The sequence below is a fragment of the Balaenoptera ricei genome, chromosome 5, assembly GCF_028023285.1.
Source record: "Balaenoptera ricei isolate mBalRic1 chromosome 5, mBalRic1.hap2, whole genome shotgun sequence".
NCBI classification, from domain to species: Eukaryota; Metazoa; Chordata; class Mammalia; order Artiodactyla; family Balaenopteridae; genus Balaenoptera; species Balaenoptera ricei.
In genome coordinates this window covers 76,120,951-76,147,477 of record NC_082643.1, presented here as the reverse complement: position 1 = coordinate 76,147,477, position 26,527 = coordinate 76,120,951, and the positions used below count along the sequence as shown (strand labels likewise).

Below are 26,527 nucleotides of genomic sequence, written 5' to 3'. Positions count from 1 at the left end.
AAGATCTTGCCATAAAGATGACTTTACTACTCTGCAGATCTAGTGTCTCTGCGAGGCGGTAAAACGCCTCATGTTTAGCCAGGAGCACAGCTAGTTTGTGACCAGCCTGATAACTGGTCTGTCTTTGAGCTACTCCTTTTAGTTTACAGTTGCATATTAACTTTAAGGGGGAGTTTGCATGCTAAAAAGAGACCATGCCTGTTGAAACTTAACAAGAAAGGGGAGAAATTAGTGGAAGAGAAGAGACCATTTGTTCTCTGAGCCCTGCCTCTGTAGATATCATTTCATTTTAATTTCTATCATGGACTAATAAAACACATATATCAAAGTCTTTAAAAATACAAAAGCCATTTTAAAGGAACAGGGTCACTTTTTGAAGAAAATTCAAGCTCACAGCACCTGGCCTATTTCAATCTCATTGCACTACATCTAGGAATCACTTTTGTATCAGTGGAGACATCTTTTAATAGGACCGGAGTTTTCAGGCCTACACCCCAGAAGACTGTGGCTTAAACATAGGACAAGGCTAGTGGCTCATCTTGAAATTTCTGTTTGGCACTGGTAGGCTAAAACTGTGCATGCCTGTTTTTCCAACTTTTCTACATCGCCGGCCCAAACAACAACAAAAAGCCACACATACATGCACGCATGCATACATACATGCAGACGGGACACGGGAAAGGAATGAGTTGCAGGTGGCTTGCAAGTAACAGGGCAGGGTACCTGGGATGCTCTCTAACTTTCTTCTGAGCTCTTCATTTTCTTGTTGCAGTGAAATCACCTCCTGCTCCAGCTCTTGGCATCGAGGACAGTAGCCCTCCTCTTCCTCCTCTTCTTCTTCCTCAGGCAGCGTAGAAGAGGATGGGTGACCGTGGGATTCAGATGTCGCTGGGGAGGTCCAGCCACCTAGTGTGTGCACGGGGGACGTTGCTAGAGGATCCACATCCGCCAGGTGGCCATACTCACTGACCGAGGAGGTGTTTGCAGTCGGAAAGCTCCCGGAGAGCAGGTAATTTTGCAGGGAGTCAGTGAAAACCCTCAAGAAGGCAGAAGTCTGTTGTTTCCTTTGCATATATTGCATCTCTATGTCTACATTGTCTGAGGTCTGACTGTGGACCCCTTTGCCAACAGGGCACTGCTCCTGTCTTTCAGTGTAACTTGAGCCTTCCTGCTTTACGCAAGAAATCATGGATTGAGAATGGCTGGAGTCCAGAAGCTTTCCTCCACAATTCAAGAGGCTAAGGACTCGGCTGCATTGTTGAGCAAAGGCGTCCAAGATCATACGACTCTCTGAAATACAAGAGAAGACACATCAGAGACTGACAGCCAAGACAAGGGACAAGTAAGGTCCTCGATCTAGAGTTTAGCATTAAAAAATGTCAAAAGCATGGACTTCTACTCTCTGCTACACACACAGGTGACATGGTGAATCCACTTCTAAGAGGACGCATAGCTTCCTGCTGCTCTGTGGCTGGTGGGGTGCCTGATGAGCTATACCCCTAACTTGACTCTGGGAAATGGCTGGAATGCGAGACTGGGGCACCGGATAGAGACTCCCTCTCCGTGGCATTAACTGGCCTGCACAGGTCTGAACTAACACCTTTGGCTTCATTAATATCCTCACTCTAATGAATCGAGCCAGCCCTGCAGACTCAACTCCTCATTGACAGGAGGGCTTACAGCAATCATTACGTCTATTTCTGGAGTGCCCTCATGCCCTTGCTATTAATCAGCTGATACAATCCCTGCTGAGAGTACGTTGCTCCCAGATGCAAAATGGAGAAGAACGATAAGTCTTTTTGAGGAGCTCACTAAACGTCTAAGGTAAAACAAAGAGTGGGCCTACAAGGCAAACGATGAGGAGCCCCGAAGCAAGACTGTGTCATCCAACATCTGTGTTCACCATTCTTTTACTTTGTCTGCTAACATAGATTTCTTGTCAAGGCCAATGTTTAGCTTGATCTATAGCAGCGTCATCTGAAAAGCAATAGTGCCTCTTCTCAGGGCTTCTCCCACCAAATCTCTTAAATGGTATGTGCTGGGAGTGCCAGTTAGTTTCCACAGATGTATTCTAAAGCATATTAACTGTCACTCAGTGGAAAGCAAAAAGCAAACAGAAAACAATCGGTTCACTTCAAAAAGAAAGAAAGAAAAAACCCAATGTCGTGAAAATGTGATTTAACGTTGTCAGTCTAAGGGGCTTGAAAATTCACCTTAAATGTAAATGTCACAAGAACATTGTCTTCTTTCTGGACCCCCACCCAGAACGCGCTATTTATATCAATAACTACCCACAGAGAGAGAGAGAACTTTTTTAGGGCTTATATAGAGCTATCAGGGTACCTCTCATTTCCTCTCCCACCCTACGTGGAATAATGGCAACAAACAAAATATTGTAGATTCTAGATGCCGATATCCGTTGTTTATGATAGAAATGTAACTAGTCCCTTGCTATCTCTGGAAATGTTGACTAGCTGTGTTTTTTTCTGAGGGAAAAAAAAAACCTTTAAAAGTGAAAAGTGGTGAGATGCTGGAGGGCTTCTACAACAAACTAGAATAGTTGTGATTAAGAAACTGATTTCTCTAGAAAACCCATGATGATGACCAACGAAACCAACCTTCAGAAACCTCCAGGTGGTACTTCATCCTCTACTTTGTTTTTTCTTACTGTTCTTCCTGAAGTAACTAAGATATCAGGGGAAGGGGGTACAAGTCTCCTAGTTCACTTATTTAATAAGAATGTACGTAAAGCCCAGAGCATATAGGAAGCACCTCTCATATCTCCCAAATCTATAAAATGCTCCCATTCCTAAATCTCTCAGGAAAAATGATAAGTCAGAACACAGAGGCCAGTTCTTTTCACTTCAGGAGAGATTTATAGACTGTATATTCCATGAGTGGACTGGGGTTTGAGGACCAGCACAGAATCTCAAGAAATATTTACTGAATACATGTGGGGACTCTTATAAATAAATAGAGTATCTTAGTTTACAGCATTTGTACCTTTACCCTGAATCCCACAAATATTAGGCACGGGCCTATTTTTTACACGATTATTTTGAGTACTAAAGAAAGAACTAGATACCAGGTATAGTTTTAGGCTAGAGCTGATTGATGGGCTGGGAACTTGGCTGAAGGAGCAGCCAAGATAAAGTCGGCTTGCTGCCTTGGAGAAAAAGGGATGTGGATATGGGAAGGGTATTTCGCACACCGAACACCGGAAGTGATGATGACTCCGCCCCCAGCCAGGTGGAAAGGAAGAACTGAGCTCATGATTTGAACCAAAACTTAATGGAGAAAGACTTCAAATAGTTGGGTATTATATCTTACAATGACCAAAACCGAATAAACAAGAAAGTAAACAGTTGAACCATACAAGTGGGGAGGTTTAAGATGCTGCATTCTCATTTCTTTACTCCTGGCTTTTTGTTCTTTTATTAGTAAAATCAAAGGACGATATTGATTGGGGATTCTCAATTCTAGCACACTAGCAGTTTTCATTCATTTAATCCTATAATCCCATTCTAGATCTAAAGTTGTATTTACTGTTTGCATTTTAATCAGAATAGTCCCAATTGATTTACAGCCTATACACCTATAACATAACCTTGATGAAAGGAACAAAATATGAAAGGAAAGGCTAAAACAGAATTGCCTAGAAAGAACTGCTCGAATGTATTTGTCCAATGTCCTAAGGAGCTCAGTTGTTTTAATCATATTGATAAATCACGTTAGGGTATAGATTTTAAGGGAAAAAAAATCTGATGTAGAGACAAGCATGATTTGTTTTCTTAACTGAAGGATAAACTCGTAATATGCTGAGAAAAAAATCATTATGTAATATACTACATTATGAAGATAATGTATTAAAGTGCACTCAGAATATCAGAGAATAGTTACAATCATAAAACTGTTCTTGCCTGCAGTTTTTTCAAATGCTTCATTCTGAATTTGTTCTCAGAACTGATATATGTAAAAATGCCAACTGTAGCCCTAAAGCTGAATTCTCTTCTTTTCACTACCTTATATTTGAATAGTATTTTATGTCAATACATTGAAGAGTATGATGAAAAATATTACTATTATACTTGGTGGAAAATGGCAAATCTTTACGCTTAACACATATTGCAGCCAGCAATGCTTCAGCTTTCCATACAGAATATAATTAGAACACAAGTACTGTGCGATGCCCATTATTGCTAAGAAATGGAGAAAATTTCTGTTTTCATATGAACACGATTGAATGGCCACTGATCCACGATTCTTAACTCAGCAAAGTGTGAACATGTATTTTGAAATTTTTAAACTCTTTCCCCCCCTAGGCACAGAATGTTCCAGTCAAGTGATGGCAAGGAAGTACAAAGTCAACAGTTTATAGAGAGGCTTTAAAACAACCTAGTTTATCCCTAACTTCTTTAAAATTAAACACCGTAAAATGTTAATAAATCACAATCACAAAGCACTCTAAAATGACCACATCTCTCTAATTTATTTTGCTTTATTGCGCAATCTGTCGGGATCTAATATCATGTTGCAAATTGTGCCTAGCCTGATTCCAGAATCCGAACCCATGTTATTTTTGTAATTAAAAAATTCATTTCTAGAAATTCTTCAGAATTTAAGTGGTTTAATCCATCCTAAATCTGATAAGTGAAGAAGAGGGATGGGAACTCAGCAACGAAACACAGGCTCCCTACTTTAACATCCTTCTTTGTAAGTAAAGCCTTGAATGGAATTTGCCCATCACAGCAGATCCCCAAGAGTATTCTGTTTCTATGAAGGAGATCACAGTAGTCAAGATTAGTGGTAATCTTTTGATTTTAGCCCACAAAGGGTGAAATACATTAATATTAAAAATGCAGAAGCAGAAAAAAAAATTTTGTGACCTATACTACCATGTATCCATATATTACATCTATCAAAGGATTTGCAACTAGTTCAAAATAGATAATTTCCTTAAAACATTAATATAACTTCTTTTTATGAGAGGACTTCGTGGCATAGAAAATAGAAGTTAGAAAATGAAAGCATCTTTGGAAGCATCACCCCTGTCTTAAATCAATGAACTACTGTATGTCTTTGAAAAAAATGCCATCCAATTTTTTTTCCTAATGGCAAATATCAACACAGCAAAACAGGATGCAATTTTTCTAAATAAATAAATCAATGATGTGTCAAAAATTAACAGATGAGTTAATATACTTGGTGCTATCAAAACCAGATGGTGCTTCCTAATATTCATCCTGCTCAGTCAATCCCTGAATATTTTCTGGACCATCGGTATATAAAATAGGATGCTGCTATTTGTGATGGCAAACAAAAGCAATCATGCCTGCCAAGCACATACTATAACAGGCAGCATTTCAGCTCTGCTAGACAGAAAGTAATTAGAATGCTTTTAATGTCCAAAAGAATGATGCTGATAGGCTGCCACAGATGTGTAGATTTATGAATATTTATATGGTGGTTTATAGCTGACACTTTTATCAGTTGAAGAAGATAAAATATCTGCCTGACTCAAAAGCTTGACAGTCAGGTTAATAAAATCTCATTAAAGAGAATGACCTATGCAATTATATAGGATTTATTGTAATTCATTTTTGATTGTACTCTGCTTAAAGATGCAATTTCCCATTTCCTGATGCCAAATTTAGGCTGCATATCAAGATCTACGTGGTTTTAACTCTAAGCCTCCCACAGAGGAAAAATATGCTTTTAGAACCATGGCATATTACCGCTTTTAAGGAAAATTATACTCTTCAGGAGATTTTATAAGAATGTTGAAAAATCTATTTTAATCATGTATTTCTCCTCTCAATGGTTTATGGCCCTTAATGGCAAATAAGGTTCACTTCAACCCTTTCATCTTTTCACTGCATTTTCTCTGGACACTCAGTTATCTCTCTTCCATCCTTGACTCATTTCATCTCATCGACATTTTGACTATTTTCAGTTTACGAGGTGGCCTGAGACCCTGCAATACCACTGTTGTGAGGGTGCAACAAGCAAATCACCACCCCTACCCCTACCCCACCCAGTGTGCTAGGATGGCTGTCTGTACACACATGCTTATTGGTTCAAAGTGGAACCACTAGTTCCTCAAAGAGCCAATCAGCTCTTCAGGTGACTGTCCCACTGATGGCCACTCACATCACTGTGCCTGTTAAGAGATGGCTTTGTCCCCCAATGATTAATAGTATGACCACAATTCATGATGTCTAGTACTATGGTCTTTTTTTTTTTTTTTGCCCCTGACCATTTTCCTCACTGCATGGCAGAAACCTACCATTCAATTCCCATCTTTCCAACAAGCACATGGCATCCTGTTCTTGGGGCTATCAAGCCTACCTCTCTATGACCTCTCTTAAAAAAAAAAAAAAAGCAGCAGCAGCACTGAAAATAAAAGGAAATAAGAAATGTAGGGAGTTGGAGGGGCATCAAAAAGCCCCTTTCCACTCCTTCAGATTCAGTGATATGATTCCACCTGGGGACAGAGAAAAACTAAACAGGACATTAGAAGAAACACTGAAAGAGGACATTCAGAACAAGGTAAGAAGGAAACAACAACAAAAACTCCTTACGGATAAAAGAGTGGGGAAACTGCCAGAGTAGAAGGGACCATGGAAAGAATAGCAAGTGACTGGTGCAGAAAAAAGAAATACAGGAAAAATAGCAGGGAAAAGCAAGGTTAAAACTATGGATGAAAATGGAAATGAGAGGGGGCAGATTTATACTGTATTAAAAAAAGTAAAAGACAGAAAGAACGACAGTCAGCAAAGACTGAAAGGAGAAAGCAGGATGAGATTAAAGACTGAACTGGGCAGATAAAGAGGGAGAAAACCCCAATGAACATGGTGGCACTGAGGCTGTGCAAAGGAGTAAGCAAAATATAGAATGTGGAAAAAGGACCCAAACTTCTGAACAATGTAAAGATAAAGGAAGATAAAGCAGAGCCGGGAAATAAAAAGGAGTGAACAAGAAGTAGTATATAAGAAAACCAGACCCCAAGCGCAGAAAGCACACAAACCTCACTAAGAAGGGGGGAAACAGAAGAAAAATGAGGAAAGTGAAAGTAGGCTAGCCTCACAATGAACATAAAAGCACAGCGGAATAAAAATACAGGAAAAAAACCACACCTCACAAACAATAAGGACATCCACATAAAAACCTCGCCAACATCTCCCAGCCAGTGAGGGATGTGACAGAGCAAGTCTTCACTTATAACCTGTAATTAGATTTTCTTTCTCAAAACCAATCCTTCTTGTGTCAAAATATTGACAAACAACAGAACATGAGCTTAGGCATCTATAACGCATTTCAAGACAATGCTCCTGTTTTCATTAGGAAAAAAGGAAGCCGTGGATTCACTGATATGCAGAATTTGGGGGGCTCCAAAGTGCCGTAAAAGGCCTGAGCAGGAACTTTTCGTTCGGTGCGGCGGGATACACGGGGCTGCGCGTCCTCGGGTAGCAGAGAGCACACTCGGGCGCAGGCCCCAGGCTGTGACCTCTCCACCAGCCCGTCTCCCTCCCCGCCGCCGGGCTGGAGAGCCGGTTTTTCTCGGGAGTCGTGTACCCTGGGGTGGGCGCTCCCCGAAAGGCAGTCATTTCTGCGGGGCCCGGGACCCCGCGGTGCAGCAGCGCCCAGCCGGCGGGGCCCAGAGCGCCCGGGGTTCCCGGGGCTGGGGGGAGGGGCGGGAGGTCTCCGTCCCTGAAGTCGCGGCCGCCGGGGCGAGCGCCAGTTCCACCCGCGTGGCTGCTGCAGAAGAGCCCCGCGTCCTACACACACCGGCGGGGACTCTGGGGTGGCCGGGGAAAGGGGGTCAAGGAGAGGCAGAGACAGCGCGCGCTCGCCCGGAAAAAAGCAGGAAAGCAGCCCTAGGGCCAGCCGCGTGACCGCGACAGAGTGAGCGAGAAAAAGAGGACCAGAGGGCAGATGAGAAGGGAAAAAGAGAAGGAAGAACAAATGGAGGAGAGAGGCAGATAAAGGGAAGAAGCAGAAGGAGAAAGTGAAGCAGCGGAGGAGAAAGGGAGGGCATCCCCGAGAACCGCCAGAGTAGCGCCAGCTTCTCCCCGCGCCGCCGCCGCTGTCACCCCACGGTGTCCCGCCCCCACTCCCCGCCCGCGCGCCGCCCCCGCCCCGCAGATCGCCCCTGCCGCGCTCCCCGGGCGCCGAGCGGGACGCGAGCGGCGGAGCCACCTGTTAAGAGGCGCGCACGCCATCGGAAGCCCCGGACGCGGCGGCGGTGAACCTCCAGAAGTTGCTGCCGGCGCGTAGAGGCCTCGGGGGTGCGCTCGGACGCCCCGATGCTCCCTCAGCCGGCTCTGCGCGCCTCCCGCTCTCCCCTCCCACCCCCTGCCCCCCCCCCCCCCCCCGCCGAGCTCGGCGCGCGGGAGGCTGTCCTCGGTCCCCGGTTCCTCCTTCCCGGGTCCCACCCCTCCCCCCGCCCGTGGCGGGACGGAAAGTTGCTCCCGAGAGTTGGTACCTGCGCTGAGCTCCAGGCTGGCGCCGTTGCCGCCCGCGCTGCTGCTGCCCGCGGCGGCTGCCGCCGGGCCCGAGCCGTACCTGACGACGGCGGCGAAAGATGAGGACGACGACGCGGCGGGGGCCGCGGGCGGCGGCGCTGGGATCCTCAGGTGGCCCTGGGACGCAGCGGGCGTGCAGGACGGAGATGACGACGAGGCGGCGGCGGCGGCCCGGCCGGGCCCGGGTGGGTAAGAGCTCTGCGCCTGGAACTGCTGCGGTGGCGGCGGCGGCTCGCTGCTGCTGATGGAGACCGCGGCTTGCGGCGCAAAGGCCGGCGGGGGCGGCCGCACGTGCGGCAGCTCCACCAGGGTGGGTCGCTCGTAGCGCTTGGCCAGCGCCGGTCTCTTGCTGGGGAATGTCTTGAGGACGCTGTAGGGGCCGCGCTGCTTGTAGATTTTGGGGACGCTGGGCCCCTCTTCCGCCGGCTGCATCTCCTCCTCCATTCTGCGCCTCTGGGCAGGTCCCGGGTCGCACGCCCCCTCCGCGCCCGGCGCCGGGCTCCGAGGGTGCCTCTGCCGCCCGCCCGCCGGCTCTGCCCGAGTGCGCGCGTGTGGGAGGGTGGCTGTCTGTGCCGTGGCCGCCGTCGCCGCCGCCACTGCCGCCTGTCGCGAAGGCTGGCATCGCCGAGCCCCTGCGCGGGGGGCTGCCGCCCGAGCGCTGATTGACAGGCTGCCTCACCAATGCCTGGAGGGAGAAAGGAGGTAAAGAGCAAGTGTTTAGGGTTATATCTGCTAATGATAATGGGGGCGGGGGCGGGGCCTGGCGCCGCCAATGCCGCCCGCGTGGTTGCCCAGCCGGGTGTGCGCCTCCGACGGGGGAAGGGAAGGAATGAGCCGGGACCCGGAGGGCCCCCTGGTAACAGCGCGAGGTTCCGGCCGGGACGAGACTTCGGAGCCCCAGACGTGCACTTGAGGCTCCTGCTGCTGTGGGCGGGGTTCAGTTTTAGGAAAGAGCTCTTGGCGCCGCCTGCTTGACCCCGAACTCTCGGGGTTGACCTGAGGGGCTGGTAGTAGTAGGGGCGGGGCGGTAGCTAGAGTGCGTGTGCGCCTTGGGAAGATATTACAACCCGTTCTTCTGTGGATGGGGAATTGCTCCCCCAACCTTCTGAAAGGAACATCTTCAGAAAGTCTTGACCTAGGTCGCTGCGAGTTGTTTGCGGGCCCGGGGGTTTCTGCCTATACCCGGCTCCTGGCCTTCGAGCTTATGCTGTTCTCAGAGCACACAAAGCATCGGGCTTTCACGTTATTTCAGTTAGTTCCCTACAGGACCCCTAGAGGGCGTAACAGAACCAGTGTCCCCATTCTACAGATGAGAAAACCGAGGCTCTTGGAGGCAATTACCCAAAGTCAGACACTCAAGAGTGTCTGGCTGAGTTGCACAGATGTACTCAGATATTCAAATTCACACTTCTCGTAGCACGTAGACTCTGTGCAATTGAGGGGAAAAAATATGACCTGATACCTCCTTTTGGGACGGTGATTAGATACTCTCAACAATGTCATTTGGTATATATATATTTGTAAGTGCTTGTAGCACCAAGATGAGCCGAAAGCTCTTCCTCCCTGCGTTGCCCAGGCAGCTCCTCACTGCACCTGGGGTCACACGGCCAGGGTTTCTGGAGGACACACAATTTCAGTAGTTGTTTGAATGAGGGAAGAGCCTCTGTGGTTTGGAGGAGGATCCCATGAGCTAGAGATGTCTTCAGATCTAGAGGACTGTCGTGGCTTCTCCCAGGCATTTTTGGGAGCAAATCACCCCTCCCCTAGGTCAGCTCCAATACCAGCATACTCCCTTCCCTAGTGTGCTTTCCAGCCTTCAATCTTCACTCTCCAGGTTAGGATTCTGGGTACATCTCCTCCTGGATGTGTGACCGTCATCTCTCCACTCTGAAGTTAGGTTCCTTCTCAGAGCTTTCCTTTTAGACTTGGGAAGGTGACCTATTTTCTTCTGAGGGTTCAGGACCTTGGCCTCTCATTTGCCAGATCTCCCTTCCTTTGGAAGCCTTCTCTCTCTTTGCAGGATCAGCTTCTGTGTTTCTCCACCCTAGATAGTCTCCCTCTCTGCAGCCTCCTCAGATCATGCTGTGGTTTCCCCCCTCCATTTATTAGAGATGAAATAAATAATGCCATAAATAAAAGTATTTGGGAGTCCAGGAACTGTCAGGGCTGATTAGGGCATAGAGGACATTTTCTTTCTCATTATGCAAAAGCATTTCATGGGGAAATAAAAGAGGTTTCATTGTAACTCATGCATGTCATATTTCAAGGAATTCAAGATATTAATCATATTTAACATTATTTGCAACGTTTCTCCCTGGCTTCTGGAAACTGCTAAATGAGGACACGTGGATCGCTAAGAAAAAGGGAGACAAGCATGAGAGGGACAGTTAAGAAATAATGAAATGCCGGTGAGAGACAGGGAGAGAGAATGAGATGCCAGGGAGATGTTTCTTAGGTACATGAGTGAGAAATGGGGAAGCTTCTTCTGAGACGTGAGACAGCTGAAATTGAATGATATACTGGAGGAAATAAATGATAACAAACCTCCCCACACTTTTCTTTCTATAAAGCAGTTCTGAATTTTGCATTGAAATGTTTCCCTCCCACTTTACTCCCAGATAATTTGTCAATAAGTCCTGGCTTTTGAAAAGAAATTGGTTGGTGGCAGTGTGTGTGTGTGTGTGTGGTGAGGGGGAAGGGGTTAGAGGGGAGAAATTCTTCAGTCCTTCTACTGAAGAAGTAATTTCCTATACCTGGGAGCTTTCTTTTCTGCTTATGTATTTTTTATTTGTATCATCCTCACCACTTAAGCACCTTAAGAGACTGGGAACATTATTCTGTTGTTATATTTTACCAATGAAAAGGACCTGGCCATCCTGTATGTCAAAAATGGATGTTTCTATAAAACAGAATGGTAAAATTAGTGATTTGGCTAAAAAAATAAAAAGAGGTCCTAGAGGAAAAATATTAGAATTTTTAAAATGACCAGCTTTTAGATCCTCACGCTAGCAGTCACCTATGTCTGGGTCCATAGCAAAATGAAGTGCTTAATATTCACTCTTTAGAAAATAAAATGGACATTTACTCCAAGTGTGGAATTGAACTCAGTTTTAAAATTGTAACTGACCACTATACCCTGGCTGGGGTTGTACTTAGTTGAGTATTGTATATAAATGTAATGTACTGAAGTGTTTATAAAATCATTGGCAGCACTTTGTAAGCATCTTGCTGTAAATTATACTCCAAGTTATCAGATGATATCTTCTCTTTAGGGTCTCATAGGGGCTGACAGGATCGTAATTACACCCATGCTTTAAATCTTTTTAGGTATTTACTCTTATTTCAAAAAAAAAAAAAAAAAAAAAAGATAGTGAACTTTTAAAAGCCAAGTGGCTATTTATGGACAGGGTGATCTTTTGATTGGCAGCATGTCAATTCCTTGAAGCCATCCAGAATATAGCTTTTAAATAATAAGTCAGCCGTGTGAAATGCTTTTTATTGCACCAATTTCAATGATATTTAATGAGCTTCTGATTGACTGTTTGATCTCCCAATGTTTTGTGCTACTTTTAATTCATTTCGTATAATAGAAAAAAAAAAAGTAATTGGAATAAAATTTTGTGACAAGATAATGACCTTCCACTTTGAAATTAAATGTCTGATTAGCTTCAACATTTTAATGCTGAGATGATATTGCAGCAGGAACAGGGGTGTGCATACTATCATTCGGTGGAAAATGACTGAGGAATACTCCTTTGCTTTTCCCATTTGCATAGCAGAAAGGGCATGGTGGCCACGGAATCATAAGCTCATAGTCCTAGAAAGGACCAAAATGGTCTTTTATTCTTGTGACTGAGCATATGCTTTTGTGCTGACCATGGCTTTTCTATGACCCTGTCAAGTGGTCGTACAAACCACGCTTAAATACCTCCAGTGGTGGGAACTTCACTACTTCTGCAAGCATCATTCACCCAGGGATTTCTTCAACAAATACATATTGAGTGCCTACTGTTTTTGCTGGGGACCTTTCTAAGCACTGAGGATATAGCAGAGCCGAATTTCAAGATCCTACTATTATAGAATTGGGGTGGGCAGATAAATAAACTAGTAGCTAACTGAACAGTATTAATATATTTATATAATAAATATATTGGGAGATTGGGATTGACATATACACACTACTATATATAAAATAGGTAACTAATAAGGACCTACTGTATAGTACAGGGAATTCTACTCAATCCTCTGTAATGGCCTATATGGGGAAAGAATCTAAAAAAAGAGTGGATACATGTATATGTATAACTGATTCACTTTGCTGTACACCTGAAACTAACACAACATTGTAAATGAACTATACTCCCATGAACATTAAAAATAAAAATAAATTTATAAAATATATAATAAATATATTATGCTTATGTATGTTATAGTATTTAAAATATGTTAAATAATGTATAATACATAATAACACTGTTATTATTATATCAGATAGAAATAATTATGATGAAAAAAATAGGATGGGGATGTTACTTTTGAGAGAGTGCTTGAGAAGATCTCTCCGAGGGTGGAACAGAGCTGACAGTTTACTCTTAAAAAGAGCCGTCCATGAGAAGAGCGGTCCAGGCCGAGGGACAACGGGTGTACGAGCCATAAGGTGGGAACAGACTTGATGTTCTCAGGGAGCTGAAAGAAGGGCCAGTAGTCGGAGTGTCCTGGCAAGGGGCAGAGTGAGGAGATGAGGCCTGAGAGGCAGGCTGGGTCCTGGCTGGGCAGGGCCTTGTCCATCTGGGGAAACGTTCGGGATTCATTCGAAATGCAGTGGGAAGCCAGGAAGCGGTTAAGCTGGGGAGTGACATGACCGGATTTATGTTCTTGAGAGATAGTTTTCAGAAAAGGTAAAATCACGACTCCCATACATAAAAATGAACAGATGTTAAAGATTTTATTTAACTTGCTCAATGCCCTCAGAGTATTCAAAGGACAATTTGATGTGGAATAAAGGAAGGTTAAATTGAATGTGTAAATGGTTTTTTCGTGTGTAAACTGGTTTTCCCATGAGGGATGTGGATGAGGACTGCCTCTACCAGGCAGGACGGTTTGTACATCTCTCAGTTATCTAAACATTCGAAGTTGTAAAAATAGTTCAAAGACAATGAAAGAGTAGAATCAGGTAACTGGGGACGGTGTGCTGTATGTAGACGATGCAGTTTTCCGATGAAACACAATTTCTTTACTACAGCGCTTTAAAAAATAAAACCTTTTAATTTTGACATAATTACAGATTCTAAACTTATTATTTTGAAATAATTACAGACTCACAGGAAGTTGCAAAGATAGTGCAGAGAGGTGCCAGGTACCCTTCATCCATTTCCCCCAATGGGTACATTTTATGTACCTTTAGTTATGTAAGTGGAATCACGCAATGCACGATCTTTTGAGAGTTTCCACCTACTTTAGTGCCCTTGAGATCCATCCACATTGTTGCATCAATAGCTTGATCCTTTTCATTGCTGAGTGGTATTCTACAGTGGTTATCCCACACTTTGTTTAACCATTCACCTGTTGTAGGATATTTTGGTTGCTTTCAGTTTGGGACTATTGCAAATAAAGCTGCTCTGAATAGTCAGGTACAGGTTTTTGTGTGGATGTAAGTTTTATTTCTCTGGGAGTAAATGTCCAGGAGTGGATTGCTGGTCTTTCTACAATATTTTAAAAGGTTCATTCTGCTTTGTGGACAATGGACTGTAGAGGATCAGACTGGCAGCAGGGTAACTATTTATTTTCTAAACAGTGACTGAGTAAACTTTTCAAAATATAATCATGTTTCTCCACCGCCCTCCACTATCTTCCTCCTCTGTAGAGTAAAATCCAAAGACATGCAGTTGCCTACTTAAGGCCCCTCAGGATCTACAACCATCCCTTGCCTCTCGGGCCCCATTCCTTCGGTCGCCTCCCTCACTCACTCCATTCCAGCCTCGATGGTCTTGAACAGGCTCCAAATGTCCTGTGTCAGGATTCTTACTCTTAATGTTCCTTCTGCTTAAAATGTTCTTTCCCCAGATGTCTGCGTAACTTCCTACCTTATCTCCTTCCCGTCTTTGCTCTAGTGTCTTTCTCAGTGAGCCCTTCACTAATCACCGTATTCACAATTGCAACCCAGCTTCCCCTCCCCCATACTCCCCATCTCCCTATCCAGCACCTATCACCGTCTGTCATGCTACACAGACTACATGCTGTACAGTATCATGTACATTGTACAGTCAGCCCTGCATATCCTTGGGTTGTGCATCTGTGGTTTCAACCAACCATGGATTGAATTCCAAAATTCGATCCGCTGATACCTAGGGCTGACTATACCACTGCCATTTTATGTAGGGGACTTGAGCAGCCATTTTATGTGAGGACTTGAGTAGCCATTTTATGTAGGGTCTTAAGCAGCCATTTTGTGTAGGGGACTTGAGCAGCCATTTTACATAGGGTCTTTAGCAGCCATTTTATGTGAGGACTTGAGAAGCCATTTTGTGTAGGGGACTTGAGCAGCCATTTTGTGTAGGGACTTGAGCAGCCATTTTATATAGGGACTTGAGCAGCCATTTTACATAAGGGACTTGAGCATCCGAGGAGCTTGGTCTCTGTAGGGCGTCCTGGAACCGATACTGAGAAATTATTTACTTATTTACTGTTTGCTTCTGGGGAGTAGAATGCAAACTACTTGAGGGCAGGGATTTTTTTGGTCTGTTCTGTTCCTTGAGTCTGCAGCTTCTAGCACCTAGCACAGAGTAGAGGCTCAGGAAACATTTGGTGGATGAATGGGTGACTTTAGGAGGCTCTGGCAGTAGGCCAAATCAGAGCTAAGACTGCTTGGACCAGTGCAGTGGTAGTTCCAATGGAAGGAAGTAGATAAATGCAGACTATATTCAAGAGGCAGTCTGCTCCATTTTATACAGCTTTGAACAGCGGAAAGTTTATCCTTATGTCAAGCCCAAATTTGCTTCTTTGCTTCTTCCAACTGTTGGCCCTTGGGGCTATTCAGAAGAAGTTAATCCTCTCCTTAACCTGGCTTTAGAGTGAAATCTACAACATTTTTTCTTTCCTTCCTATGACGGTTTCTAGGACTTTTTTGAAATGGCTCCATCCTTTTAAACAGCAGAATAGGATAGTCATCTTTGCTCTAATTACTGTTTTTCTCACTAATAAGACTCTGTATTCATTAGGACTCTTTCAGTAGAGAGTGACAGAAACCCAGCACAAATGGATTAAGCATAAAGAGCTTATAGCTGACATATCCCTGAAGACTAGAGGTAGGGCTGGGGTAGAGCAGGCATGGACTATTAAGAATCTACCTCCCTCCATTTCTTGCCTGCAGTTTTCCTTCTGTTGATCCATTTTCTGGCAGGTTCTTCCTTTGTGGTGTTCATCTGGCCACCCGCAGTTGTCACTTGTGTGAAAAGAGAGCACCTCTTTCCCATCAGCACCAGGAAAATACCAGAATTAACTATCATTGTCTAATTGTGTCTTGATAATGGATCCGTTTGTTTGTTTGTTGACCCTTCCAATATTGTGATGTTGAGGCTATTTCTCTTAAGGTGAAGAGAACTAGAGAACAAGGAATTGAAGGAATTTCCCCAAAGTCACAAAGCAAGTCATTGAAGAATTTAACTCAAGTCAAGATTCTTCTGTTTAATCAAAGTAGCACATATAACTTATCAAGCTTAGTAAATTTAATCTTGTATTCTCTATTCCTCACTTCCCTCCAATTTCTGAAAGAACATTCCTCCGAAAGAGCTAAAATCACCCTGGGCAGAAGTATGAGCTTGAGAAATATAGGAGAATCAAGCTGGATAATAAAGGTGGGAGGGAAAAAGGAGGAGCAAGTCATTAAGAGAAAGTTGAGGAGATGTAGTAACAACAAGTTGAACTGTGGGTGACTCAGTTTCTAAAAAGAGTTTGCAGTCTCCACCAGCAACATCAATTTCCTTTCTACCCTCTCTTAATTTCTTTATATGAGTATTGTATTGCAACAGGACACGATCAGTTCCTGATGTTAATTAGTATTTAAGCCAGAATTTTATTCCATAGTACCACAGGAGGACCAACTTCCACGGAGAAGGTTCTGAAATGAGCCAGTGAAATACAATCTTAAGAATTGGAAGTTAAATGTTGAGGTTTTGTAACATCACACATTATATGCTTTATTGGAATTTTTACAAATTAATCCATACCATATGTCCCCAACCAAGAGAGCAACTGGATTTGTCTGTTGTCTTGGTTGCTTGGAGTATTTCATGGTTTGCTAACAGAGCTTCTTTATTTTTAAAATTTTATTGAAGTACAGCTGATTTACAAAGTTGTGTTAGTTTCTGGTGTACAGCAAAGTGATTCAGTTGTACATATATAAGAGTTTGCATTTGCTAATCCCAAACTCCTAATCCATCCCTCCCTCACCCTCCTCTCCCTTGGCAACCACAGGTCTGTTCTCTATGTCTGTGAGTCTGTTTCTGTTTTGTAGATAAGTTCATTTGTGTCATATTTTAGATTCCACACATAAGTGATATCATAGGGTATTTGTCTTTCTCTTTCTGACTCATTTCACTTAATATGATAATCTCTAGGTCCATCCATGTTGCTGCAAGTGGCATTATTTCATTCTTTTTTATGGCTGAGTAGTACTCCATTGTATATATGTACCACATCTTCTTTATCCATTCATGTGCTGATGGACAATTTAGGTTACTTCCATGTCTTGGCTATTGTAAATAGTGCTGCTATGAACATAGGGGTGCATGCATCTTTTTTGAATTAGAGTTTTGTCTGGATATATGCCCAGGAGTGGGACTGCTGGATCATATGGTAATTCTATTTTTAGTTTTTTTGAGGAACCTCCATACTGTTTTTCATAGTGGCTGCACCAATTCACATTCCTACCAACAGTGTAGGAGGGTTCCCTTTTCTCCACACCCTCTCCAGCGTTGGTTGTTTGTAGACTTTTTGATGATGGCCATTCTGACCATTGTGAGGTGGTACCTCATTGTAGTTTTGATTTGCATTTCTCTAATAATTAGCAACGTTGAGCACCTTTTCATGTGCCTATTTGTCATCTGTATGTCTTCTTTGGAGAAATGCGTACTTAGGTCTTCTGCCCATTTTTTGATTGAGTTGTTTTTTTCTCTTATTGAGTTGTATGAGCTGTTTGTATATTTTGGAAATTAAGCCCTTAGCAATGCTTATTTAAGCACTCATTTTTGAAAACCAGTAGAAATTTGTTTTTGCTGCAGAAATTGTGATAATTTTCTAGCTGACTTCTGTAATGTGCAGGCACCTGGGCTTTTTGTATCTGTTTTCTAGGCTAGGAAACAGGAAAGTTTTATTTCCCCCCCCCCCCCTCTTATTTTGTCTTCAAAAAGCAGCTGGTAATAAACATTATGTGTTGTATGAAGATCAACAATAACCCTTTAACTTATTGTTTTAAGGTTAGTCAGACTTCTAGGTCCCCCCTCTCCCCAACAGCTTCAAAGGTGAATGATTACAGAATCATAGACTTTGCTTTTCTGTAAGGGACTATATTAGTTTCCTAGGGCTGTCGTAACAAAGTAGCACAAATTAAGTGGCTTTAACCACAGAAATTCATTGTCTCACAATTTTGGAGGTTGGAAGTCTGAGATCAAGCCAGATTGGTTTTCTTCTGAGGGCAGTGAGGAAGACTCTGGTCCATACTCTCACCTAACTTCTGGTGGTTGGCTTGCTGGCAATCTCTGGTGTTCCTTGGCTTGTAGAAACATCACCTCCATCTCTGCCTTCATCTTCCCATGGCATTCTCCCTGTGTGCCTGTCTGTGTGTTCAAATTTCTGTTTGTGGTACTTTCTTACCTCAGCCCTAGCAAACTAATACATTTACCATATAGGTAGATTATATGATAGTCTCTAGTAACAAAAATGAATTATGGCAGAAAGGTCAAATGTTTGATTTTTTTAAAACAAGTCTACCAGAACTTGTATGATTTAGTATACATTGATAGAAGACTTATTTGCACACAATAGATATGTACACTTGGGCACGAACAGTGGCTTCCCATGAGGTTACAGATCACAGGGCCAATGTGTAAGTGACGTTAAGAGCAGGGACCTTTGATCATTCCTATCATGCTCTTTGAATTTAATGAATTCAAGCACATCCCCGGAAATGCTGAAGGAGAGTTACACAGGGCTAATGCCTCCATGCCTTCTCCAACCCAACCCCCAAAAGCATGGTCAGAAAACAAGTTTAATTAAACATAAAAATTATAAAAAGCATGTATAAATATATTTTTAGTCAGCCAGTCTTAATGTGGGCTGACTTAACTTTGCTGGGAGAACTTTCAGAGATACTGTTGCCCAGATCCTTCCCCAGACCAAATAAAACAGAATCTCTGGTGTGGGACCTTGGCCTTGGTGGTTTAAGAGTCTCTTTGGATGCTTTGAATATACAGCTATCTTGAGACCCACTGACTGAAGCAATGGCAGTGTCCCTAGAATAAACACATCATGGTATCAAGGTAGCCATGTGGAAGACCAGTATACATTGGGATGCTTGAGCATTTTGCTGTTAATGAGAAAACAGGGTATCTCCCTGTCTCCCCCAGCATAGATAAGTGGCTACAGTTAGAAAGCAATCACATTGGCCTGGAGTTCGGGCTAAGCAGGGATTAAAAAAGGGAAGAGGGGCTTCTCTGGTGGCTCGGTGGTTGGGAGTCCGCCTGCCAGTGCAGGGGACACGGGTTTGAACCCTGGTCCGGGAGGATCCCACGTGCCGCGGAGCGGCTGAGCCCGTGTGCCACAACTACTGAGCCTGTGCTCTAGAGCCCGCGAGCCACAACTGCCGAGCCCATGTGCCACAGCTGCTGGGGACCGCGCGCCTGGAACCCGTGCTCCGCAGCGGGGGAGGCCACCGCGGTGAGAGGCCTGCGCACGGCGGCGAAGGGTGGCACCCGTTCGCTGCAACTGGAGAGGGCCCGCGCAGCGGCGGGGACCCAATGCAGCCAAAAGTAAATAAAATAAATTTAAAAAAAAAAAAAAAAAAAAAGGGAAGAAATGGATTGAATGCAGAAGAGGATTGAGACTAGTAAGACAACAAGTTTATTGGGTATGAAAGAACCTCAGTCCTTTGTAAGAGGGGAAAATACACTCAGCTCAGACAGGCACCTTCTGTGAGAGGTCAAGGCAGCGATTTAAACTTTTAGTCTTTTATATTATGACTCTTTTGGTTGCAAGAGACAGAAATCCAACTCAAACCAGATTAAGCACAAAGGGAAGTTTGCTGGCTCATTCAACTCAGAAGCACGCTAAAATATCTTACAGGAAGGGTGAAAGGACTGCAGGAATTAGAGTCTTTGAGATTAGAAAAAGGGGCTCACTGATTCTCGAATTTTCTCTCTCTCCATCTAACTCTTATCTCTCCATGTTGCATGATAGGTGGCCTCCAGCAGACACAAAGTGTCATCTTCTCAGCTTAAAATCCACAACAGAAAGTCAGCTGGCACATGCCATCCTTGGACCAGTCTTCATTGTTTGGGAGAGAGGGTTCCAGTATGGGCTAGGCCTGGGTACTGCACGTGGGGAAGTGGTTCCCTGAGGAAGGGATGCAGGTAGACAAAAGCAGCTGCTCTCTACTGCATCTTTGAGAGTGAATTAATAGCTCCTCTTTCAACCTTTCATAAAAGCCATTTCTGTGGGATAAGAATGCTCCCTAAATCAAGGAAAAAGCCTTCTTTGGAAATTCAAGGGAAAAATGAAATGACAAGGGAAGACAATCATGAATGTCAAAAGTGAGAGTCAAATGGTTTTATGCCTAGCTGTCTCTCTTTTCTAGTTAGTGAAATTTAGGAGGATTGATCTGGACTTGTTTGTTCACGGACAGATACACCTGTGCAAACAATGACTTGACTTGCTGTCGGCACACTCTGCTCTGTAAAGCAGGTAATGCATTTTCTGTAACATGTATGACAACAGCTGTTACTTAGGTTACTTTCTCTTTAAAGAAAGAGCCTAGTGGTTTTGTTTTGCTTTTCTCTCCCAGTGGGACTCCAGGCTTCCCAAGAAAGGTCATCCATGAATTTGGAAGATGAGAAACAGACCCATGGGTGTGACCCCCATCTCCATCTTGAACCTGGGGGGCATGTGTTTTCAGCTTGTTGAAACTATCATAGGTGTTTCAGATTTCCAAGAACACCGATATGGTTTCAAGTATATAGATTTGTTTTTCTATGGAGTAAAATTGAAAGAGATCCTATTTTTTTTCTAAAAACTTGTAAGCTTCTCCATGCCCCAGGTGTCTCATTTTTCTAGTAGGAGGGTAGCATGAGTGTTGTTCTGAGTAAAAGTCTGGGTGGTACAATGCAGAATTTCAAAGTTGTGGGCTGTGCTAACCATCTATTATCTGTGTTTCTGAGAAGTAGAGAGCATAGAATAGAAGTTAGGGGTATGATGAGCTCTGGAGCCAGTGCCTTGGGTTTTATGTTGGCTCTTCCACTTACCAGCTGTGAGTTCTTGCACCAGTTACTTAACCCTCTGTGCCTTGGTTTGTCCATCTATAAAATGGGGATAATAATAGTGCCTGCTTGGCAGCATTGTTCTGAGGATGAAAGGAATTAATACGTGGCACATAAACAGAGCCTGGTACACAGAAAACACTCGGTAAAGATTAGCTCTTATCATTGTCTGTAGCATCACTGGATATAGTCAAGTGAAGTCTTTTGGGTGTAGCTTAATCCCAAAGGAACAACTGCCCCGGGGAGGGAGCTGTGAAGCTTACGCTCCTCTGCTGGCCTCTCCCCAAGCCCCGTGAAGAGCACAGACCTTGGAACCAGCAGCCCCGAACCCAAATTTAGGCTCCACCACTTACTGGCTCTGAGACATGGGCAAGTTGTGTGACTGCAGGCAGATTTGGCATGCCTGTGAGTCCCATTGTCCTGGGTGGTGAAACCAGGATGGTCACACTACACTCACTGCTCTGCTGGGTGGGCAGGTCAGGGAGATGGTGTTTGCCAGCTGCCCCAGGCCTGAGGTCAGCAGTGGTGAGTGGCCAGCGGCTCAGATGCACTCCGTTCTCTCCTCTTCTCCCCACTGGTAATGTTTCAGTAAACGGAAGGCACCTACAATGCACTGTGACTTGTTTTTAACAGTCTCCCGTTTTGTCTCTGTCTTGCTCTCGAGATTTTGCTATTCCGGATTTCAGAAAATAGTTCAGTTGCCAAAATTGGTTGAATGAGCTACTTTTAAAATTAGTCAAGTGATACGAAGTATTGCTTTGCAGAGTGGTTCTAGCAATTTCCCTTCACAGAACCATCCTATAAGAGAGTGTTTTGACAAAAGGGGAGGATTTACAAAATTCACTTTATGAGCACACCTCTTACCATCCACACCCGGGAAACTTCGTGTCGTAGAAATCTCTTCCCTTCCCTAACCAGAGCATCACGAGAAATCAAGACATGGATCATTATCAGGTAATCTTAGTGGAGGTATCCAAAGATAGACACTTTAGATTTATTATCATTATTCGCTTCAACGGTGAGGTCCTTCTTGGGCTACTCGTTTGGTCCTATCTGGATGGCCTCAGGTTTTAACCTCAGCTATTTAATTTCAAGTCAGTTCAGTAGCTCATGTTTATGGATAAATGAGCAAAACAGTAAAGATCAAAAGCAAAAAATAAAATTACTATGGAATTCAATATTTCCGAAGCCGGAGCCGGGTAAATGTTAGTGAAGTGTGGCGTTCAGAACGAAAGGCCCGCGCTTATGATAATATGCCTAACAAGGAAATGAGATTGACACAGCAATTCTCTGTTTTTGTTGTCCCCTGAGGTTAGAGATTATGCAGTGCATGTTTCTGTTTTTAGCTTCTTTGGTAATTCCTATGGTGAGAGACTACTCTCTGCATATTTGTCAAGGTTGCACTCCTGCAAGGTGATGGGTCTTTGAGGTAGTGCAGGAAACAGTGCTCTTATCTGAGCCTTGAATTCTATCCCTCCCCACCCTGGTTACCCCGTGATCCAGGGCCCCCTTCCCATGGCTGATTTCTTTATTTATGCTCAGTTGCCAGGGAATTCCACAGAGGAAACATAAGTCTATCTTAACCACATTGTTGCTGTGAGAAATGTTGAAATGGGTGTCCGGAAGACAAAATGTTTATGTTCTTTATTTGATATCTCATTGTAATCCTGAGGCCTTTTAATACCAATTGAAGGTAGCCTAAGAACAGGAAACTACGGAACATCAGCATGGATTTGAATGAAAAATAAACTAGTTAGGTTTCTTTCATGACAAAGAAACGTGGGTTTGGATCCAGTGCCTCTTTGATAATAGTTATTGTAGCTGAGTCCTTGGGTTGAAGTCATCAATAAATTCAACTCAGGCCAGCTGAAGGAGCGAAGGGCTGTATCAACTGACGTAGCTGGTAAGGTTACGGGGGTAACAGATTCAATGCAGCAGTCAAGGCTGTAGTCACTGGCACCAAAGTGTCGGTGCTGGCAGAACTCCTCCCTCCTCATCCCTGCTTGTCTTGGCTTCTTTGTGAGTCGCCCTTACTCTCTCCTATTGAAGATCTATCCTGTCCACATGTCAGAGCACACAGCCACCCTCAGCCTCAGCTTAGTACCCAGGCAAAGGGAGCTCCTTTCATCCAGTGCTTGTATGTAAATCCCAGGCAAGGAAGCAGATTCCCTCTACTCTGGGACGTAGGCCCACCCCTAGACCAGCCAATCTCTGTGGATGGATATTATGATTGGTTGACCTGGGTCTGATGCTTATTACTGTAGCCAGGGCAGAGAGTGAGTTCCCAGGAGAAGAGGGATGCAGAAGTTGTCGTTGAAGTCCAGGACAGTCCATCCCTTGGCTGTCTGACATGCATATCTTACAATCACGAGAATGTATTCATTTATCATAACTGTACCCGTGTTCAACCAAAGCACACTCACATACTCCCCTGAGAGAAACAACCTATTGTCACATCCAGTTATTACATCTACCTCCAAGGGTAGCATTTCTGGGCAATGCCTCTTCCTCTAGGTCAAGTTCAAGCGTGGCTCTTTATGGTCTGGCAGCCTGTGACTAACCATCTCCAGATAGCCAGCAGATAACAATGGAGGTAAAAGAAGATAAATGCAGTTAAAACTCCTGGTTAGAAAAAAGGGGAAAATGGAGAGCAAAATGCAGCAATCACTGGTCCTTAGCCTTTTCCATATCCTGCTAGATTGACAAGGACAGGAAGCAGTCCTTTCCCGAGCAGCGAAGCCTCTCCAAAGATCCAGCCACTTGGATTGAAGTGGTTTTACTGGCAAGCTTATAGTGAGACAATAGGATGGGTTTGGTACGTTAGCTTAGGGAGATGCCGAAAACGTACTCTGATCCCCAACGTCCATGCCATGCTCAAACCGGTCTGTTAATGGGTTGGGTGATGGGCTGGTCGTATATTCCAAAACCCGAACCGAGCTTCCTGGCCTGTGATTCAGGATTTAGATGACACAACATTAGCTTTTCAGGGACTTTCTTTTTCATGTGAGCCATTTGCATTGGAACCTTTCTACAGTATAAAACATACTTCTCTGCCTCTTAAAAAAATACGAGCAATCTGTATTCATTGTGAAAAAGGAAAAAATGCAGATGAACAGCAAAAATATCACCTGTAATACCACTATCCAGAGAGCGACTGTAAACACTTGACTTACATTCTTCCGGATGGTCTTTGTTAGTATGTGCTTTGTGTTTGTGTGTATGCTTAGCAAAAATGGAATCATGTCAGACAACTTGTCTAAAGCCTGCTTTTCTCTTCCTGCTTTGCTAAAAGGTGATAGGATGACTCATGAGAGAGGGAAGAGAATTGGTTTTTTTTAAGTGCCTGGGTGTATGCACATTATCTCATTTAATCAGGACTGTGAACCCAGGAACATAGGAATGGATAGTGGTCCCAGCCCAGGACTCAACCACTGTGCCCTGCCTGGATCTCTCTCTGTCCCTTTCCTCATCACTCCTGAGAGTTAGTTCCCCTTGGAAGAATCTCTCTTCCTCCAGCCTTCCCTTCTCTTTCTTCTCTCTGTGACAGAGACCCTTGATGCTTTCTGTTTGCAGCTTTGTGGGAAGCTCTTTAGGAACATTTTAATGATTTGTGGAGCCAGTGGGATACAATATGTGGAACCATGACTGTCCTGGAATTTCTAGGACCAAAGGTAACGCTCAAACATCAGAGTAAGTGCTTAGGTCCTGATAGATAGGGCGTACTTCAGTCTGGGGCAGTAATCCCTGGTTCTTTCATCAAGACTGAATTTTAGGATTTGGGTCAGGTGCAGTCTTTTTGTTTTTTCCTTTCTTCTCCCCTCAGGTTCCCCTTGGCCACTGTACCCACAAATACTTGCCTGGACCAAAACTGAGTTATGAGTATGGGCCAGAGGCTGTAGACTCGGACACATGTAGAACCTGACTTCCTGTGGAGAGGCAACTCTATACTCCTTCCCGTACTACCCTGTGCTTCTCTGTGGTATGTTTAAAATGACAGAATGGCTGTTTTCTGCATCTTTGCGAAATGACCTCTCAACCCAGTTTCGAACATCTCAGTGGGAATATTGAAGTTGAATTGATGGACAGGTCGGAACTCTGGAAGTTTATCTTCATCTTTTTCGGGAACTTCAGGTCAAATATACCCAGTGCCTGTACTGCTGCCGCCAGAGGGATGTTTTTTAAAGGGAAGTCGGGTCATGTCACCGCTCTGCTCAGATCCAGAGCAGTTTCCCCTCTCACTCAGGCCAAAGCCCACACCATGCCTGCCAAGGCCCTTATTATCTACCCCTCTTGTTCCCCCTCTCTGCCCCCACCCTCCTGCGCTCACCCCACTCCATCCACACCCGCCTGGCTGTTTCTGGGGCACTTGAGGAGCTGCCCCAGTTCAGCACTGGCTGTTCCCTCTGCCAGAATTCTCTTCCCCGCACATCCACACGGCTTGCTTCTTCCGCTTTTTAAAGTCTTTGATCAGATTCTCCATGCGAGTAAGCGGGCCCTGAGTGAGAGCAAAACCTCACTTCTCACTGAGACCATCCCCACCCTGCCCGCGCACTCACTGACCTTCTGCCTGCTTCCTCTCCAGACTTTATAACTACTTTTTTCTGCTTGCTACCTTCGTTTGAGGTGTACCTCCCCTCACTAGAAAGGAAACTCTATGGAGACAGAGAGTGTTGTTCATTGCGGTGTCTCCAGCACCTAGAACACTGCCTCCTGGCTCGATAAATACTTGTTTGAATGAATGAATTGAAGGCAGTTTCCTCAGAGGCTAAATGATCATCCCCTAGAAACCCTTCCCCCACTTTAAAAAATAAATACAATTGTCCACTCATTAATGGAATAGATATTTTTTTGTAAGTTGGCTATAAAATCAAATCTGTTTGCCTCTTGATTTTCGTTATGAAATTAAAGATGCATTTCTATGAAAAAAAAATCTCCCTGGAGATTAAACAAGGATTAGGAAAGCTTCCAAACCTATGACATTCTGGGCATCATTGTCATGCTGCGTTTACTTGCTGCCTTGGCGTTCACCAATCCGTTCCTTCCACTTGCAGCCCATGGTGGCAATTCTAATTAATGCTGCCTCTCTCTCTCCAAGGAGGTTTTTTTTTTTTTTTTAATGCTAGGCTCTCCTCACTCCATGTCATACAATGTTCTGAGCTTTCCTTTTGTTTCCTTCTCCTAAAGCCTAATGTATAACGGTATTGTGCAAGGTTACCGAGCATACCATCTTACAGTTACAAATGACCAATAGCATCAGTTTGGATTCCCTGTTCTTACCCTCACTTGCACTGCAGAGTCTCTTGCACTGAAACCACCTCACCTAACGGATATTTCTTGGAGTCCTCAAAGGTGAGCCCCACAGCTTGAATGTCAGCTATCAGACACCACTTGGTGTCCACCATATTTTTTTTCTCTGGCTTTGGCTCTTCTTAGTTGATGTGCAACGCCAAAGACATCCCTCAGAGAACTCTCAGC

The 26,527-nt window shown here is 44.1% G+C and overlaps 1 protein-coding gene across 4 annotated transcripts in view; it reads right to left on the bottom strand.

Moving 5' to 3' along the window:
* Nucleotides 1-9,221, bottom strand: part of BEND4 (BEN domain containing 4) — a 62,560-nt gene extending 53,339 nt beyond the window's left edge. For all 4 annotated transcript variants that reach the window (XR_009503319.1, XR_009503320.1, XM_059923083.1 and 1 more), the window contains exons 1-2: nucleotides 8,486-9,221; nucleotides 724-1,290 (exon numbers count right to left, since the gene is read on the bottom strand). Coding sequence is in view for 2 of the 4 variants with exons in the window: in XM_059923083.1 (XP_059779066.1) it covers nucleotides 724-1,290; nucleotides 8,486-8,969 (1,051 nt within the window). In the remaining 2 variants the exon portion in view is untranslated. The remainder of the gene's footprint in view (nucleotides 1-723; nucleotides 1,291-8,485) is intronic.
* Nucleotides 9,222-26,527: the final 17,306 nt, after the last annotated feature.